Source organism: Erythrolamprus reginae, chromosome Z (assembly GCF_031021105.1).
Source record: "Erythrolamprus reginae isolate rEryReg1 chromosome Z, rEryReg1.hap1, whole genome shotgun sequence".
Taxonomy (NCBI): domain Eukaryota; kingdom Metazoa; phylum Chordata; class Lepidosauria; order Squamata; family Dipsadidae; genus Erythrolamprus; species Erythrolamprus reginae.
In genome coordinates this window covers 43,396,984-43,415,524 of record NC_091963.1, presented here as the reverse complement: position 1 = coordinate 43,415,524, position 18,541 = coordinate 43,396,984, and the positions used below count along the sequence as shown (strand labels likewise).

The window sequence follows — 18,541 nt, the reverse complement described above, 5'->3', positions numbered from 1 at the left end:
TAATGATTCAGAAATTTAAGGTAAAATGTATGCAGTTTGAAAATATTTGACTAAAATAGTAATTTAAATTATGCTTTCATCTTTATTTTTGCTAGATAAATAGACAGTGAGTTTTTCTCTATACTGTCCATTTAAGAGTTTTTACGAAAGGCAATATTTCAAAAGAAAAATAATGTTTTTGGCAAATTCCAGAGAAGTGGGCACAATGTCTGTGCCATACACAATATAGTGAATATAAACACAACATAAAAACATAACAGACAACATACGCGCTCACACACACACACCACAAATCACTGCCAGATACTATAACCAACACAACAGAGGGGGGCAAGTATCATATAGATGCTGTTGGATGTGATCCAGCCATAGTTAAGCACTATTTTACATCTTTTTTACTGTAGTAAATATAAAATCACAAATTTTGCACCACCTTTGTGGACCTCACCAAGACTTTTGACACTGTCAGTCACAAAGGTCTGTGGTGTATGATTTCAAAGTTTGGGTGCCCTGATAGATTCATCCTGATGGTATGTCAGTTCGATGGCTCATGCTCTGGACAACAGAGAAGCTTCAGAGGCCTTCTAGATGTCATCAAGCAAGGATGCATGTTGGCACCGACTCTCTTTAGTATAATGTTTTCAGCCATGCTGTCAGATGCCTTCTAGAACACTTCCTCCTGAGATTCAGGACTGATGGGAAAAGTTCCGGACAAAAGTTCCGGATAAAATAACACCCCAATACTTGACATATTCAAGAGGAGATTGGACTGCTATCTGACTGGGGTGGTGTAGGATTCCTGCTTGAGCAGGGGGTTGGACTAGATGACCTGCAAGACCCCTTTCAAAACAAACAAAAAAACAAAACAAAAAACAAAGACCACTTTTAACACAAACAAACAAACAAACAAACAAACAAACAAACAAACAAACAAACTCTGCTATGAGACCTCCTTTTTGCAGATGACTGTGCCCTTAATGCTGGATTAGAGCAGGAAGTACAAGCCAGCAAAGACAAATTTGCAGCAGCATATGACAACTTTGGCCCCCTCATCAACACAAAGAAAACCAAAGTGTTGCACCAACCAGTTCCGAAAGCCCAATACTAAGAGCCCATCATCTCAATGAAGGGACAAAAGCTGCAAGCAGTGGATTAATTTTCATATGTTGGCAGCACCCTCTCCTGCATGGTGGCAATAGACATTGAGGCCAACTGCAGAATTGTCAAAGAAAGCTTGGCATTTGGCAGACTATTGACCAACATGTGGGACAACATGGAATAATCCTTGTTACAAAGCTCAAAATCTACTGAGCAGTAGTGCTAACAATCCTGGTGTATGCCAGTGAGTCCTGGATTGTATACAGAAGGCATGTTAGGCAACTGAATGACTTCCACATGACTGTTAGTACAGGGTACATGTTTGTTAGGGTTTGCCACTGTAAACTTGTACTATCACTTTAAACGTGTACTATCACTTAAACTGTTAAATATTCTAGGCTGGTTCATCATAAGAGGGCGCCAGTACTCCTTCCCTCAAATGACGCTGTGACACTCATTTCTGCTCAGTCATTTTTTACTTTGCCTTGATGGGGGGAGAGTATTTGCTTAGTGCGTATGTTATTGTATCTGCTTAGTGCTTGTTATGGAATGTTTTTATCTTTTGTCTATATGTAAATAGTACTTATTAAGCATAACTAAGTCTGTGTCTTTGTTTCTTTGGCTTTATCACACACCCATGGTCTGTTAAAATTCTCTGCTCGGTGTATGTCGAAGGTCTCATAGCCTAGCTATACTGAGACATACTGAGGATCAGATGACAGAATAAGGTGCCAGATACAGAAGTATTCTCCAGAGCAGGCCTGCCATTATTTCACTGCTGATGAAAACCTAGACACGCTGGATAGGCCATGTTGTAAGGATGCCAGATCATTTGTATCCCAAACAACTATGGTGAGCTGTCTCAAGAAAAGTGATCAAACGGGGGACAAAAAAGGTTATATAAAGACACACTGAAAGCCTCTTTCAAGTCCCTGGATATCGACACCACCTTTGGGAAACCCTGGCACAAGATTGGTGCATGTTGATCCAACAAGGCTGCCAGAAGGACAATCATAGCCCACACACTCTGCAAAGCCTGAGCTGCAAGTGCTGCAACAGTGGTGCCCATGTATGTCTGCCCAACATGTGGCAGAACATTCCCTGCCTGTATTGGCCTTACCAACGACTTGCAGACACACCGTGGATAGCCCACTACCTGCTAGATGTCAAGGTCCTCTTTAAAAATGATGAATGAACATCAAATATAAACATATATTTTCTGAATCTTAACATTTGTACCAATACCCGAGTGCCTCCAGATAGTTCCCACAAGTAATTACCACAGATATTTTCCTTAAGGTATATTCAGTACTGGGTTGCTAGCCAGTATGGGCCACACTGTGCACCGGTAATAAAACAGGCAATGCGCGTGCAGCTGTGGCTGACTGGCGGGTGGCACATATGTCCCGGTGAGATTTTGCTTCTGCATATGTGCAGGAAGCAAAATTTTGTGAGAGGATTCAAGCACAAGAGAGATTTCAATGGTTTCTTGTGCTGGAATCCTCAATTCTCCTTCTCTGGAGTCAACAGCCAGTTTGGAGGCTACAGAGGAGGAGCGACTGGGGGCTAGATGGAAACAACTGGCCCTTGAATCCTTTCCTGGGAGGAGCAGACTTTCCATGATGCAATGGTGGGGGTTGAGCCTGTCTTTGCACCAAAACAGCGAGGGAAAGTGACCACTGTCCTGAGGGTGGTACCCGAGAGGCCCCAAGACCATGCTGGAGGGGGTCTGCTGGCGTCTGCTACAAAGCCTAAAGATGCTGAGAAACGCCAAGAAACACCGAGGGGGGGGTGGTGCATATGAAATTGAAGCCATCATTTTAAGAGACTTTGGCCTGCCACAAGTAGTACAGTGAACCCTCGATCATCGCGAGGGTTCCGTTCCAGGACCCCACGCGATGATCGATTTTTAGCGAAGTAGCGGTGCGGAAGTAAAAACACCATCTGCGCTTGCGCAGATGGTGTTTTTGCTTCCACTGCCGCCCGCCCTTCGCCCGCCCACCCCGTTGCTCGCGCCCGCCCACCCCGTTGCTCACGCTGTTGCTGGGGCCGCTTCCCAGCTGGGGAGCCGAGCTAGGGAGTCCCGACCGCGCGCGCGCGTTGCTGGGGAAAGCGTGCGCGCTTGGGGAATCCCTAGCTCCGCTCCCCAGCTGGGAAGCGGAGCTAGGGATTCCCCAAGCGCGCACGCTTTCCCCAGCAACGCGCGCGCGGTCGGGACTCCCTAGCTCGGCTCCCCAGCTGGGGAGCGGAGCTGCGATGTCCCCAAGCGCGCGGGCACCGCCCGCCCGCCCACGCTGTTGCTGGGGCCGCTTCCCAGCTGGGGAGCCGAGCTGGGGAGTCCCGACCGCGCGCGCGTTGCTGGGGAAAGCGCGCGCGCTTGGGGAATCCCTAGCTCCGCTCCCCAGCTGGGAAGCGGAGCTAGGGATTCCCCAAGCGCGCGCGCTTTCCCCAGCAACGCGCGCGCGGTCGGGACTCCCTAGCTCGGGTCCCCAGCTGGGGAGCGGAGCTGCGATGTCCCCAAGCGCGCGGGCACCGCCCGCCCACCCACGCTGTTGCTGGGGCCACTTCCCAGCTGGGGAGCCGAGCTGGGGTGTCCCCGCGCGTGCCGCCCGCCCGCCCACGCCGTTGCTCGCGCCGCCGCTGGGGTCTTACGGGGGCAAGAGGGGGAAGACCCAGGGAAGCCTCTGCCCGGCGGGGAAACTCCACCATCTACGCATGCGTGGAAGGGCACGCACGCGCAGATGGTGGAGTTTACTTCCGGGTTGAAAACTCGCGAAATAGCCCTTTCGCGATCCTTGAGGACGCAAAACTCGAGGGTTCACTGTATACTACTGTGAGAATTGGGAAGGGGTGGTTGCATGAGAGGGAAAGATACTAGCCGCAACAAATTCCTTCTAGAGATTCAAGGTCATCCTTTGTTCAGCACCACTGTTCAGAAGTATAGGGTAGGATCGTGGACATTGAGAGAACAGGAATGATCCATGTGATGAACTTGTGGATGTGGGAATGAGGGATGAACCTTAACCTAGGTGAAGAACTGTAGGAAAAGTTAGTATCAGATTGACCTAGGTGAAAAACTGTAGGAAAAGTTAGTATCAGATTGACCTGGGTGAAGAACTGTAGGAAAAGTTAGTATCAGATTGACTACAGTCCATAGCCAACTATTAATAAATTGAAACTTGGAAGAAGGCCAAGGTTTGACTCTGATTTATTTCTCAGATGCTAATTGGAGCACTGACAGTGCAATTGGAAAAACATATTTGTCCATTGATCAAGAGGGACCATGCATGTTCCCTGGGGTCACATATTCCCACCCTGGCATCACTCTGTGCTCCCCCAGGTGGGGCACTATTTGAGAAGGACTGCATTAAGTAATTATTTTTCACATTAATTTATCACAATGCAAGTTCATCTCTCATATACTTCTGTATGCAAGTATGAAAAGGACGGAATTTGTGTTGTAGTGTACACTTTGCCTTAGTCCCTGTGGTTCTTTGTTCCCATTATTCATGTCAGCGGTTCCCAACTTTTCCTGATCCACAGACCACTAGTGGTAGCAGGCAGTAGTGGTGGTGGTGGAGGGGAAGGGGATGCTTTTGTGCATGCAAGTTAATCCCACCAATGCACAAAATTAGCTTTGCGATATCACCACCATCTGTGCGGTCCAATTCCAGGTCACAGACCTGAGGTTAGGGACCCACGGTTTGTGTGATATTTACTTTGCCAGAAATTGCAGTAGCTTTTACTGAGTCCTTGGAGAGGGGTGGCATACAAATCCAATTACATCTAAATCTAAATCTACATCTGAAAGCAATACTGTCAAGGATTATTTTGAAAGCTAGTGCAATATATTTCTTGTGATATTGGAGTTGGTCAGTTAGTTCTTATTTTTGATAAGAAACTCATTTTGACCACACGCACACACACACGCACACACACACGCATACACACACACACACACACACACACTGTTTTGAGATCTTAGAGGAAGGTTTAGATATAAATGTGACTATAATAGATTAGACTTCAATAGCATCTATGTAGATGGTCTGAAAAAAATATAAAATGACAGGAATGTGGGACGAAATCTCTTTTAATTGAATAATGCTAGTGATTTTACATAGCTTACTGTTTTATGTCTGTCTTGCATATTGTGGGCACAAAAGCGTATACCGTGAAATAGAAAATTACAGTTGTACATTGGTATTCCTGAAACATCATGTCTTGATCTCCCAAGGGAATTTTTCAACAAAAGGTTTATGTTAATTGGTTTAGTACCGGCATATCTGAACCTACAAAAAATTAATAATTATTCTCCCACCCCGCCTCTCTCTGCCTCCGTCCCTCCTATATATAAATATTAAAAGTGTACAGACTTCATATTTCTGTGACTCCTCTGGCATCAATATAAAATTCTATTGCTGATTTGTTTTCAGATTCCTTCATATTATGAAAAAATGATGACTAAAAGAAAAGTAAACATCAAATATCATTGCTTTATAATTCTTTATATTTTCTCTTCTATTCAGCCAGTTTGCTTCTGTTATCTGAGTCTTGATCTTTGTTTTGCATTGTCTTATGGATGTGAGAGATATTTGCATTTGAACATAGCCAGAAAAAGTGCAGATTATCTCACTTAATTTAAATAATATCAGTGTATGCAAGATTTTTCTAGGAGATTCTTGGAAGAAATGATAATTCTTCATCAAGCAGTATAGTTCTTGCAGGCTGTTTAGTCAACAGTCCTGGCTCTATACAATCACCCTTCTAAGATTGTTGTTCTAATGGGCCGTATGTCTATGAATAATCCCTTCATTTAACAGGCTCTGGGGTGGAAAAAGTCAATACAACAAGCAGCAATACATACTTTTCAAAAAGCAAACTACTGTGTATGTTATCCCATGCTTTTAGTGGACTTTGGTTTTCAGAAGTTAGTTTTTCATTATGTGAGCTCAGTATGCAAGAATAAATGTATTCCTAACATATTCATTGCTTGCATATGAATAGTGTGGTCTATTTTATAGGATGGTCTATTATGTTGATACAGCAGTTAAACTCACTGAAATGCTGTAAAATGGCATAAAATGGTTACAACTCCCTTAACAATTTTAAGTTGTAGGCAAGAACAGGATGTAACCTCGATCAAGAGAAAAGCAAACTAAAGAATGCTTCTCTTTCTATTATTAACTTTTGTCCTTTTATTTAAGTGTTAAATTTAATAATTTGTAATTAACAGCTTTGACATACGCCATCACTGCCCCTGGGAAAAGAAGGCACTGCTCAAATTCTGGTGCATTGTGAATTTTCTGAATGTAAATTGTGCCTGCTGCGGATGGCAGCTCTGGTAGAGAGAAAATGCAGCTCTAATCAAAGCTATTCCCAACCCCTCCTTTCTTTCAATCCCTTGAGAATTTTATTCATTTTTCTCTTTGTTGTTTATCTCCCTCTCCAAATTAAAGCCGGATGATGAAGTGTCCACCGTTCAAGTGAAGGAACTGGACCAAGATGTGCTGGTGCTTAGGAGAGTGTTGTCACAGAGCCCAACCCCCATATCTGGGAGTGCCGAGAATGATTGGAGGTAAGAGTTTTTCCTTGGGTGCTCAGACTCAGCTGGAGTCATGCTGACGCAGAGATCTCGGCAGCTGGCTGAATTTGATTGCTGGCAACCAAAGTGAGAGGGCAGCTTTGAGGGAATGTCATTTTCATTTGCCATACATTATGGGAAGTTCGAGACTGAGGATCTTTGACCCTCACATAGAGAAGAAAGATTCTGCTTTGTTTCCAGGCAGAGAGTTGCCTTTGCACACATTTGATGTGCCTTATTTTAAATACATTGATGAAGAAGATGAGGAAGATGAATGGAGCAGCCGTTCTCAGTCTTCAACAGAGGATGACTCTGTGGACTCTCTCCTTTCTGACAGATATGTGGTGGTGTCAGGGACACCAGAGAAGATTTTGGAGCATCTTCTGAATGACTTGCACCTGGAAGAAGTACAGGACAAAGACACAGGTACATTATAATAACATCACAAAAAAGCAGTTTCTCTGTATCCACTCATGTTCTTAGCAGACACAGTTGATCACATACTATGCAAATATGTATAATATGGTATTTTTCCTAGCAGGATTTTACTTAAAATAATAATAATTTTTCAATGTTTTGGTTAGTACTGTTTGAAAAACATAGCATTAATTCGTAGTAACATCTTATTATATTAATATAGTGCATCATCTATATTTAACAATATTTTTTTAAAATATATATACATATCATTAACTTTCAATACATACACACACACACACAGAGAAACACGTGCATATATATCTTGATAAATAAAAGAAAACAATTTAACAATGGGTGTGTAATAATGAGGCAATCAGAAGATAGCAGCTGTAGGGTTTATAAGTTAGCAATTATTTAAAGTACTCCAAAGCTACTTGTTTAGTTCCAACTGTTTCTTAATTTTTTTTAGCACGAATAGCTTACCTACATCACATAATGTACAACAAAATAACCCCCTTTAGTAATGGGCTGCCTTCAGCTAGAGATTGTACTTTTGTTTCAGCCTGGAGCAATTATTACATTGATCAGACTGCTTGACGTGCAGGTTATTTTTCAGCTGTAATGCTGTCACCAACGCTCTCTCAGTAGTTTATAAAGACCACCTGCAATTTATTTACAGTTTTAATTAAAGCAGATGGTTAGCTGTCCCGAAGCATTCCCTACACAGTTGAAGAAGGATTGTGAAATACAGAAATCTGGAAATGGAATGAATATTTTTTATTGTTCTCAGAGGAATGCTATTTCCCAAATCAGATTATTAAAAAAAATAAACACATTTGGAAGAATTAAAAAGATTAAAGCATAAATAACATTGACAAATTCTTAGGTATTCCTGAGTCAGATTTTTCTAGCTGCAAATCAGTAGGACATAGTTAGGTATAAGGCATTTGTTCTTAAAAGGTTTTTAAAAGGTTTAAAAGGTTTTTAAAATTATAAGTAGAAAGAAAGAACCGGTGCTCAGTTTATTGTACTGTTCATTAATCTACTTCTCTGTGAATAGGGATTAATACTTTGTGCATGAAAACCATGGCTGTGTAATAGCTGTGCTTCCTCAGGCATAATCATAGTAATATTGTGTGTAATTTTTCTAGCACCAAATTATAGGCTAGATAAAAAGTGGTGGGCCATGTCAGGATTGTCTTAGGTAAACCCCATGAATCCCACCATGTTCTTAATATTTGGATATTTATATTCAAATATTGTATAGGAGTAATCTCTTCTATAGATTCCTGTTATATTTATTTGTGCATCTTTCACAAATCTTACAGAACACATTGGTCTCCCCTGTTTTTAACATCTAAAAAAAGTACAAATTAATGTTCATTTTTCCAGTAACTCTTTGTTACTTTCCTGTTCCTCTTCCCATTTCTTACACTTATTCTAGTGCTCTTTAATACAATGTGCCATATTTCCAGATTAAGGCAAAAAGCATTTCCAAGCATAATTGGCTGCAATGAAATATATTTAGTGATTTACTTCCTGAACATTTTTGAGAATATCTCTACCTCTCAAAAGTGCTGACAATGACAGGCTTGTTGCATAATCAATGTAGCCATAATAACAGTAAAATAATGCAAAATTTATGTAATAAAATAATTAAATAGCTCCGGTGGTTGATCTCAGTATATTTGTAGATGCAAGCATAACATCTGATGTGTGAAGACTTACACAGCACATTTTGATAGCGATTGTATTGTAGCAATATCCCATATTAGCTATATTTCCTTCTGGTGCAGGTAGCCCTTGATTTAGAAGAATTCATTTGGTGACTGTTTGAAGTTACAACAGCACTGAAAAATGTGACTTGCGATCATTTTTTACACTTACAACCCTTGCAACATCACTATGGTCACATGGTCAAAATTAAAATGATTGCAAGGTCCCAGGGTCATGTGATCCACTTTCGCAATCTTCTGAGAAGCAAGGTCAGTGGGCAAGCCAGATTCACTTGACAACCATGTTAGTTGTGTAACTTCAGTGATTCGTTCAACAACTATGGCGAGAAAGGTTGTAGAATGCGGGGGAACACTACAGCAGAAATTTCTCATTCAACAGCAGAAATTTTGAGCTCATTGTGGTCATAAGTTGGGGACTACCTGTGCTCTTAAATAGAGGAAGAACATGAAAAGCATTCTTCATTCATGCTGGGAATGCATACATTCTAAGGCCTTTGATCAAAAAAGTTCTCTTCCTAAACATTCTAACATTTGCTAATAAAATACTAACATTTAGGCAGCTTTCAGCTGGATGACAGACTTGAACACTTAAATGATAGTAATAGCATTTAGATTTATATAAGGTTCCATAATGCTCTACAGCAGTTTACCATTTACAAGCATACACCCTGAACAACCTGGGTCCTCATATTACTAACCTCAGAAGTACGGAAAGCTGAGTCAACCTTGAGCTCTGTCACATTCGAACTCCTGGCTGTGGGCAGATCTTGCTTGCAATACTGCCATAGGAGCTCCTAAATGATGAACTGGATGCAACTGCTAAGAAAGTGTTAGAAGGCATTCTTCAGGCTCCTTTGGCTTTTTAACTTCAATAGAGGCCAGCCTTTGGTTTATTTGTCTTATGCCTTATCTTACATTCATTTTCTGCTGATGTTGCATGGTCTTCTTGGGAAAGAACCTAACTACCGATCACACAGAATGTTATCTGATTATTTCCTGACAGCCTGATGATGTTTTCAAAGCATTTTGTCCTTTTTGTTTCTCAGTGATTTATGCAATTTGAGATTTACCTTTAAGATAATAAATGGGTGCATACAATATATAGTAAACTAAAGTCAGAGTTCTGCCACTAGTTTATCTTTTGGGAATCTTTTAGACAATATTTAGCTCAATATTTATCCCAATACATATTTCTAAAAGGTTTACTAGATCAAATCTGTGCAATCTTTTTACATGTTTTAATATCATAGGCAAATTCATAGTATTTCCCCAGCAAATATGTGAATAAGATACAGAAAGTCTATAAAAAGTTAAGATTTATTTTCATAACTCAATTTTAACTATTTTGATAGATGGTAGTTTTTTTAAATATTAGGTAAAAGTCATTCATTGTTGGGCCCCAAGGTTAAATACAAATATTGGACATTAAAAAAATCCAATAAATACATTTAATTAACATTAAGTTATTAACGTTTACTGTTTCAAGTACATGCTTTGAAAAAAAAAATGGAAACAGTATTTGATTCTTGATCTTTTACACTATTCCTTGATCACACTATTTTTCCGCGGTGAAGTTAAATTTATTCATTATAAGAAATGAAAAGGAAGAGGATTAGAGATTGATGTAAACTAGCTGCCACATGAACTTAGAGTTGGCTTAAAGAATTGAAGATGTCTACTCAACCAAATGGAGTTTAAAGCACCTTTTTGTGTTTGAATCTAAAGCCCTAATGAAAAACCTGTCACCACTGATTGCATTTGGAAGAGAAAAGACTTGAAGTCTTAGATGAAAGAAGTTCAAAGGTTTTTCATAACCTTGCTGTTTCATCAGATGCAACCAGTTATAGTACTAGAAGAATATATAATGTATTGTATATAATATTTAATTCAAATCAAAGGAATTTTCTAATAATGTTTAATACTATGTAAATTTTTTAAAAGATACAAGATACAGCAGATTTTCCTAAAAACCTTTCAGAAAATTATTTCAACTTTGAACTTGATGAATTATATGAGAACTCTTTTTGATAAGGCATTTTGTTTAAAACTGTTTTAGCAAACATACAAGGCCATGATCTGTGGTTGGCACTACACATTCACTAAAATTAGTTCTCTAAATAGTAATATTTTAAAATGGTTGTAGTGTGCAGAAGGCAGTAGGCAGACTAGTACATAGCTTCATTATTTTTTTTAGAAATCAAAATAGTGAACCTTATTAGTTTGTTGAATGAACTGTATAAATTGATTCCAGGTAAAATGAATTAAATAATTTTCTATTATTAACTGCTATATTTATTCCACACACACAAAAATCACAAAATCTTTTGCATCAATGTGAAATTGCTTACTGAGATACAACACAACAAGAAGCCTGTAGTATCCTATGAATAGGATAATTTTCTTTGAATGTGGTCACAATCTCCTATCTATGTTATTAAGGATTTTTCTTATTAGGTATTCTTCCTTCATCTGTGTGGGTTAAAGCGTTGATAAAAAATATTTTAAAATTGATATTTTAATGTTGATATTCTGCTTATTTGTGAACTTACATTTCCTTTTATTTGTGAATGTATATATCACAAGTTTCTAATTTTTCTTTTCTTTATTTATTTGCATCTCGTCCTTATTATTTTGACAAATAAATCAAAGAGGTGAAGATACATAACATCACTTCGTCTAATTTTCCCTACAATAGCCCTGTGAAGTGGGTTAAATTGTATTGAGAGAGAGGGACTGGCCCAACTTTTTCCAGCTGATTTTCATGGCTAAGGCAGGACCTGAATTCCTAGTCTTCCACTTTCTACTTTGGTATCACTAAACCAAATTGGCTCTCTTATTTTTTGCTTTCATTTTAGTTAATTTATTTGGATAATTACAAGTATTCAGGGTGATTTAAAAAGAGAGAAAGAATTCTTTTTATATATGCTTGTTGAATGGGCATGAAACTAACCTATACAATTTAATGCAAAGTTTTTGCTGCTGTCTGTGTTTGATTGTTTGCTCGCAGGCATTTTGTTATACACCATCGTAAGACAGGTGGTTAATGAATTATCTGCAAGCAAACTCTCAAGTTCAGATTGCACCTAAATCTCATAGTTCAATTCTGAGCTGTAGATACTTATCTTTTCTATTGCAACTGTTCAATGTATTGTGATTGTCACACTGGATCACACTGTAGGTTGATTAGATCTGGCGCTGACTGAATAGAGAAATGTTTCAATTTCATTGAGTAAGTGGCAACTCTGAACCAAGCAGATGTCATTTGCCAGAAAGGGAATCATAATAAGTTACAACATCATAGTGCGCATACAAAATTCCACTCTTGGTATCTAAGTTTCAATCTGATTATGCTTTCTTTTGAGATATTTAAGGAACTGAATGCTACATAGATTGCAATTCAGTTCTTTTAATCATCTTGTATTGTGAATATGCTTCATTTCTGAGCTGCAGAAATGATATGTTCTATATATATAAAAGCCAAATACCACCCACTCATCACTAAATCTCTAGAACTGTAAAGTGTACAAACTTGAAGCTTGGCACATGTGCTCGCTAAGAAAGGATATTTTGAAATGACCATCAGATCATTAGTATTTCTTATACAGTATTATATTAACATGCTCTGATGCTAAGGAGTTATATGTTCTACTCCCCTTCCCCACCTGAAAAGAACTCTGTTCCAACTGCCAGCTGTCTTATATTAACATGCTCTGATGCTAAGGAGTTACATTCTACATACATTTTTAAGCTTTAAGTGTCACTGCATAAAGCCCGTTTGTAACTACTCATTAATTTTCAATCTTTAACTCAAATTAAAGCTTGTCAATTTGTCAAGCCCAATCACCCATAGCAAAGCACGGGTATCTAGGCACTAGTATTTTATATACATAAACAAAATGTGTACAGACACTGCTGTATTAGAATGTGGGATTTTAAGATATGTTAGAAATATAGACACACAAATTAATTCAAAATATATTCAAAATGACCTTAGGTGATTATTGCATCTATTCAGAAGTAGATTTTAGTTTTTTAATGAACTAATACCCTTGAATGAACTATTTGTTGTCAATTTATCAGGGCTGTGCAAATGCTTTAAAATGGCCATGCCTTTTCCACACAGCTATTTTAAATACTCCCTGCCCACAAAGAGTGCCATCTGAACTGAAATATTTATTTTGAAGGATTTGCTGAGATATTGTATCGATGATTGAATATATTAACACAATTTTAATCTTTATTATCCAAATACTAGGTGAAGCTCTCTGCCTAATTTTATAGATAATGAGACTGTACTTGTGCTATAAGAAAGTTTGTGTATCATCAGAAAAAAAATCAAGGTTAAAATCAAATTTTAATAAATTGATCCTTATTTCTGTTTCTGACTTTGCCAATAATGTGATAATGTGATTTACCTTAATAGTGTCAATCTTATTTGGATTTGATTATGCTGAGTATGATGTTTTTCCATAAAGAACAGAAGTCTTTCTTTTCATGTTATTTTACATAGTGTTAGTAATTAAACTATGTGTTTATATATTTAATTCAGTTATTATAGTAACTAATTACAGAATTCTCTTGGTTTGGGACTTACATGAAATATGACAACACTACAATTTAATTGAAAATATATTAAAACAATTATGAACCTGTCTAAATGTGAGTTGCATGTGTAAATAAAAACCTATTCAGTTTGCTGCTTAATTTATGACATTTTTAAAATTTCATATTTCTTATAATATTAAATGATTGTTAGTAAAGTTATGTGGAGAAATATCCAATTGTCTTTTTTCAGACAGTACTTTAATTCTGTCAACATTTTATATATAAAATTTGGTTCTTGTTTTCAGAGATTCAAGCATTCATATTTAGAATTCACAAATGGGATTGAATGGTGTATTGATTGATATTGAAATTATTTACCTATTATGAATGTATAGTTTCATCCAGATGCAGTGATGGGAAACATTTTTGCTTATTAATAGAAAGAGTTTCATAATAGTCTATTGAATTAGAATGCAGATTTTGACTAGGTAAGATTATTTCAAATAGACATGCAGGATAATTGAGTACTAATAGTCTTCAAATGACCTCAAAATTTATGTTGCTAAATGAGTTTTGCCCCATTTTACATTTTTTCTTGCCATGTTTGTATGGCAACTGGAGTTGTTAAATCAATAATATAGTTGTTAAGCGAATCTGGTTTCCCCATTGACTTTGCTTGTCAGAAGGTCACAAAAGGGGATTATATGACAAGGTACACTGCAACTGTCATAAATGTGAGTCAGTTGTCAAGCATTCATGCTGCAATGGTAATAAGTATGAAAAATGGTCATAAGTCATTTTTTTCAGTGCTATTGTAACTTTGAACAGTCACTATGTGAATTGTTGTAAATTGAGGATTACCTATATAAAGAATTCCTGAACAATTGTATTCAGCTTTTTTTGCATCTTCTTAAAAATATTGTGGACATATCCAAAGGTAGTAATCTAAATAAATGTAAGTGCTATCCCCATTAAATGTCACAATAGTCCTTAGGATTATGAAAATATTAGACTGGCCCTCAGAGTGATTGAGCCTCAAAATTCAAAGTCACAATGGATTGAGTCACAATTCAAAGTGTTGGTTATGACCTATAAAGCCCTTCATGGCACGGGACCAGAATATCTATGAGACTGCCTTCTGCTGCATGAATCCCAGTGGCCGGTTAGGTCCCATAGAGTTGGCCTTCTCCAGGTCCCGTCGACTAAACAATGTCGGTTGGCGGGACCCAGGGGAAGAGCCTTCTCTGTAGCAGCCCTGGCCCTCTGGAACCAGCTCCCCACAGAGATTAGGATTGGCCCCACCCTTTCGTAAACTTCTTAAAACCCACCTCTGCCGTCAGGCATGGGGGAACTGAGACATCTCACCTTGCCTATGTAGTTTTATGTATGGTATGTTTGTGTGTATGCTTTTTAAATAATGGAGGTTTTAGGCTTTTAATATTAAATTGTTATTTTAGACTTTTAATATTAGATTTGTTATTGTATATTGTTTTATCACTGTTGTGAGCTGCCCCGAGTCTGCAGAGAGGGGCGGCATACAAATATAATTAATAATAATAATAATAATAATAATAATAATAATAATAAAAAGATGATTGAATTCAAATAGCTAATTAAGACATTTAAGATGATTGAAATATCATTTCAGCTTTCATATCAGATCAATTGTCTTGAAGTTATCATTGCTTCTTTCTAAAGCACTTAGTTAAACATTTAAGAAAACTTGCTGTGGTCATTTAAAAGAATGATATTTATTATTTATTATTTGGATTTGTATGCCGCCCCTCTCCGAAGACTCCCCATACTCCGAAGATATTCCCCATAATCCTTGACCTTTTACTTTTCTGTGACATTGCAATTAATCAGAGATGGATGAACATTAACATGGCATTCCCACTGAAACGTTTTAGTTGTACAACTACAATTGTCTTGTTAATTAAAACTAATTTGCTGATTTGCTATGTGACCATCATTTATATATTTTAATGTCCCTGTGCTTAAAATGTCACATGAACTGTTTTAAGAGAGAAATAATTGGAAAAGGATGTCCTTTGTTTGAAATTCAACATATGTATCATTGTTCATATTAACCAATATTCCAAGTTGGAGCAAGTTGCATGTATAAATAAAACAGATTGCAGAATATGTCCCTTTTCATCTTTCAACTATTTATAGTTGGTGATTGAGAATTTTCAAAGCTGCAAAGAATCTTTTGGGGCTTTGAAAACATCAGTTTACTTGACTCATCATATATAAAAATACTGCAGGATATAAGAATAATGAATACAACAAATAACAGAACAAAACTTTACTTTTAAGCAGAGAATACAACTCCGTTACTGTGTTCATTGTGCACATTTGTTTCAGTGTTTCCAGTGTTTTCTGTACTCAAAGGTTTTAGTACAAAGATTTTCTTGTTTCTGATGTTTTCTGGGGAAAATAAAAGACTATATTCATTTCCCTGCCAAAGCATGTGAAAGATGGCAAAGTTAAAAAAGCATCCCTTTACAATGTTTCCAGACATTTCTTCCATCTGAAATTGTTTATACATATTTAACTACCTTTTTCCAGATCATTAGCTCAATTTTGTCAGTTGGAGAAAAATATTTTCTAACATATATATCAACAAATCTTTAGAGATTTTTTTTTTTTGAGTTAGTATGTACATACATATAACGGTATGCTTTTTATACCTAAATTCTGGTTTTATTGTTCAAAGTGAGTAATCATCAACAGAAAATTGTCAGATTGCTCAAAGATTTAATAATTCAATAAAGTTATGATTTCTTTCTTGGTTTATGTAGCCTTATAAATGTAGCCTTATTATGTAGAATTTGAACTAATATATTGGCTGGGTTACTGTCTGTCTATTTATTTGTTAAATATATTTGCCGTTCATATCGCCCCAAAATGATTCTCTAGCAGACAGAGTTTCAATTCCTTTTTTCTTTTTAATATTTTAGAGTTAAAGTGTTAAAATGAAATACATTAAGCTTATTTTATTTAGACTTTAAAAAGGGATGTGCATTTGTTCTGCTATCAAGCTTTGTTGGCATAAATTTTGGAGATTCCTGGACTGCAAGCAAAGAACAAGAGTTTTCAAGTATATTTGCAATTTGCTTTCTGTTTTAACTATCATATAACAAGATTATTTATCCCTTTCCTTATCAGGTCTCTTGTACTTTTTCTTTTTAACCAATCAGACTATTACTAGTGCTGGTTAAAAGTATGTTAAAAGCTTCAAAATCCTATTTCTAGTGTGTTAGATCTGTGTGGCCCTTCAGATGCAACAATTTTAAACCCAAACTAAGTTGAATTTTGCACATAAAGCAGGGGTACCCAAACTTGACAACTTTAAGACTTGTGGATTTTAACTTCCAGAATTCACCAGCCTGGAGAATTCTGGGAGTTTAAGTCCACAAGTCTTAAAGTTGCCAAGTTTGAAGATCTCTGACCTAAAGTATTTAGCACTCTAGTAATTGCTGATAATAATACATACATCTGGATGGAGAGCCTGATGATTGGACTGAATATTTAATACTTTTAAATACTGTATTTTTTGGCATATAAGATGCACCAGAGTATAAGACGTACCTTTGTTTTTGGGAAAAAGAATATGTTTACCAGGTATTCATCTGGCTAGCATCCATAGTTAGCACATTATTTTATCTCCTGGTTAGGGCTTAAATAAAACTTTATTCAGAGAGAGTAACAATGAAAGAGCTTGCAAGCCAGTAAGAGCTGTGAACATCATTAGCACCTGGAAAGAAACGTTCGGAGCAAATATAGCAACATTCAGAGCAAGTAAAGTAATGAAAAAAATATATACAAAAACAGGGTTTGGAAAACATTGTTCGGAGAGAGTAACAATGAAAGAGCTTGCAAGTGGGTAAGAGCTGGGAACATCATTAGCACCTGGTTAGGGCTGGAAAGAAACTTATTCGGGGCAAGTTAGAGCAATGAAAAAAACCCTGACAAGTCTTAGGGCTTGGAAAACATTCTTTGCAGAGAGTAACAATGAGAGATTGCAAGGTAAGAGCTGGGAAGATCGTTAGCAGCTAGTTAGAGCTGAAAAACCTACATTCAGAGTATAAGATGCACCCAAATTATCAGCCTCTTTTAGGGAGGAAAAGGGTGCATCTTATATTCCAAAAAATATGGTACATGAGATTGAGAAATATTTCTTAGATAAAGGAAGTCCATGTTAATTTTCATAATTATAGCTAATCCATTAACGAGTACCCTTTTGTGAAAAGGAAACCTTGTTATTTATGTAAAATTAGAAATAGTTTAGTCAAAATATATCTAAATATGCTGCAATAAAGCCTGAAAAGTCTTTATTAAAAGTGATTGACAAAGGAGGAAAATATAGTAGCTAGTTATTTTATAAATAATTTTACAGCAGCTCATAACATTAAAATAATGGACTGTATCTTTAATTCCAAGTGCTATCCTAAGGTTAGTTAGAGTGTTATCAAGAAAATCCTGTGCCTTACACAAGAAGTCCTGTATGGGTACCATTCTCTAAAGGATATTGCATGAAATCTCAAAGTACAGAGATTCTTTGGGAACTATATATCTAAGCTCCAGGAAGTTAGACTTTCATCAATTAAAGTAAGCACTTTGAATTTTCCTTTGAGACAAAAAGGAAGCAGGGCATAAACTTGCAGATGTTACTAATTATAGTAAAAAGTTTAGCAGTGGTGATTCTGATTTAGATTTATATTTAACGGTAAGTCTTCAAAGATAGTCCTATATACTGCATGTTGCTCTAATATATTTACCATATTTTTCGGAGTATAAGATACTTTAGTTTTGGGAGAGGAAAATGGGCGGGGGGAATCTACTTACCAGATATTTATAGTCTGTTCAGCTTCAGCACATTATTTTATCTCCCGGTTAGGGTTGAAAAAGCCTTTTTCAGAGGGAGTAGGAATGAAAGCAAGCCTGCAAAGACTTGGGGCAGGAAAAACTGCTTCAAAGGGAGTAGAAATTTTAAAAATGCTGCAAGTCAGGAAGATACTGTAGTTAGCACTGCATTAGGGTTGAACAAGCCATTTTCAGAGGGAGTAGGAATGAAAACAAGCCTGCAAAGACTCAGGGCTTTAGGAGGGAATAGGAAGCTGGGAAGATCATTAGCACCTAGTTAGGGTTTGGG

At 37.3% G+C, this 18,541-nt stretch overlaps 1 protein-coding gene across 1 annotated transcript in view; it reads left to right on the top strand.

Annotated features, from left to right (window-relative positions):
- The window catches only part of RAPGEF5 (Rap guanine nucleotide exchange factor 5), a 136,248-nt gene that overhangs the window by 78,001 nt on the left and 39,706 nt on the right, over positions 1–18,541 (top strand). The window contains exons 10-11 of the mRNA XM_070729049.1: positions 6,558–6,676; positions 7,020–7,108. Of these exons, the coding sequence (XP_070585150.1) occupies positions 6,558–6,676; positions 7,020–7,108 (208 nt within the window). The remainder of the gene's footprint in view (positions 1–6,557; positions 6,677–7,019; positions 7,109–18,541) is intronic.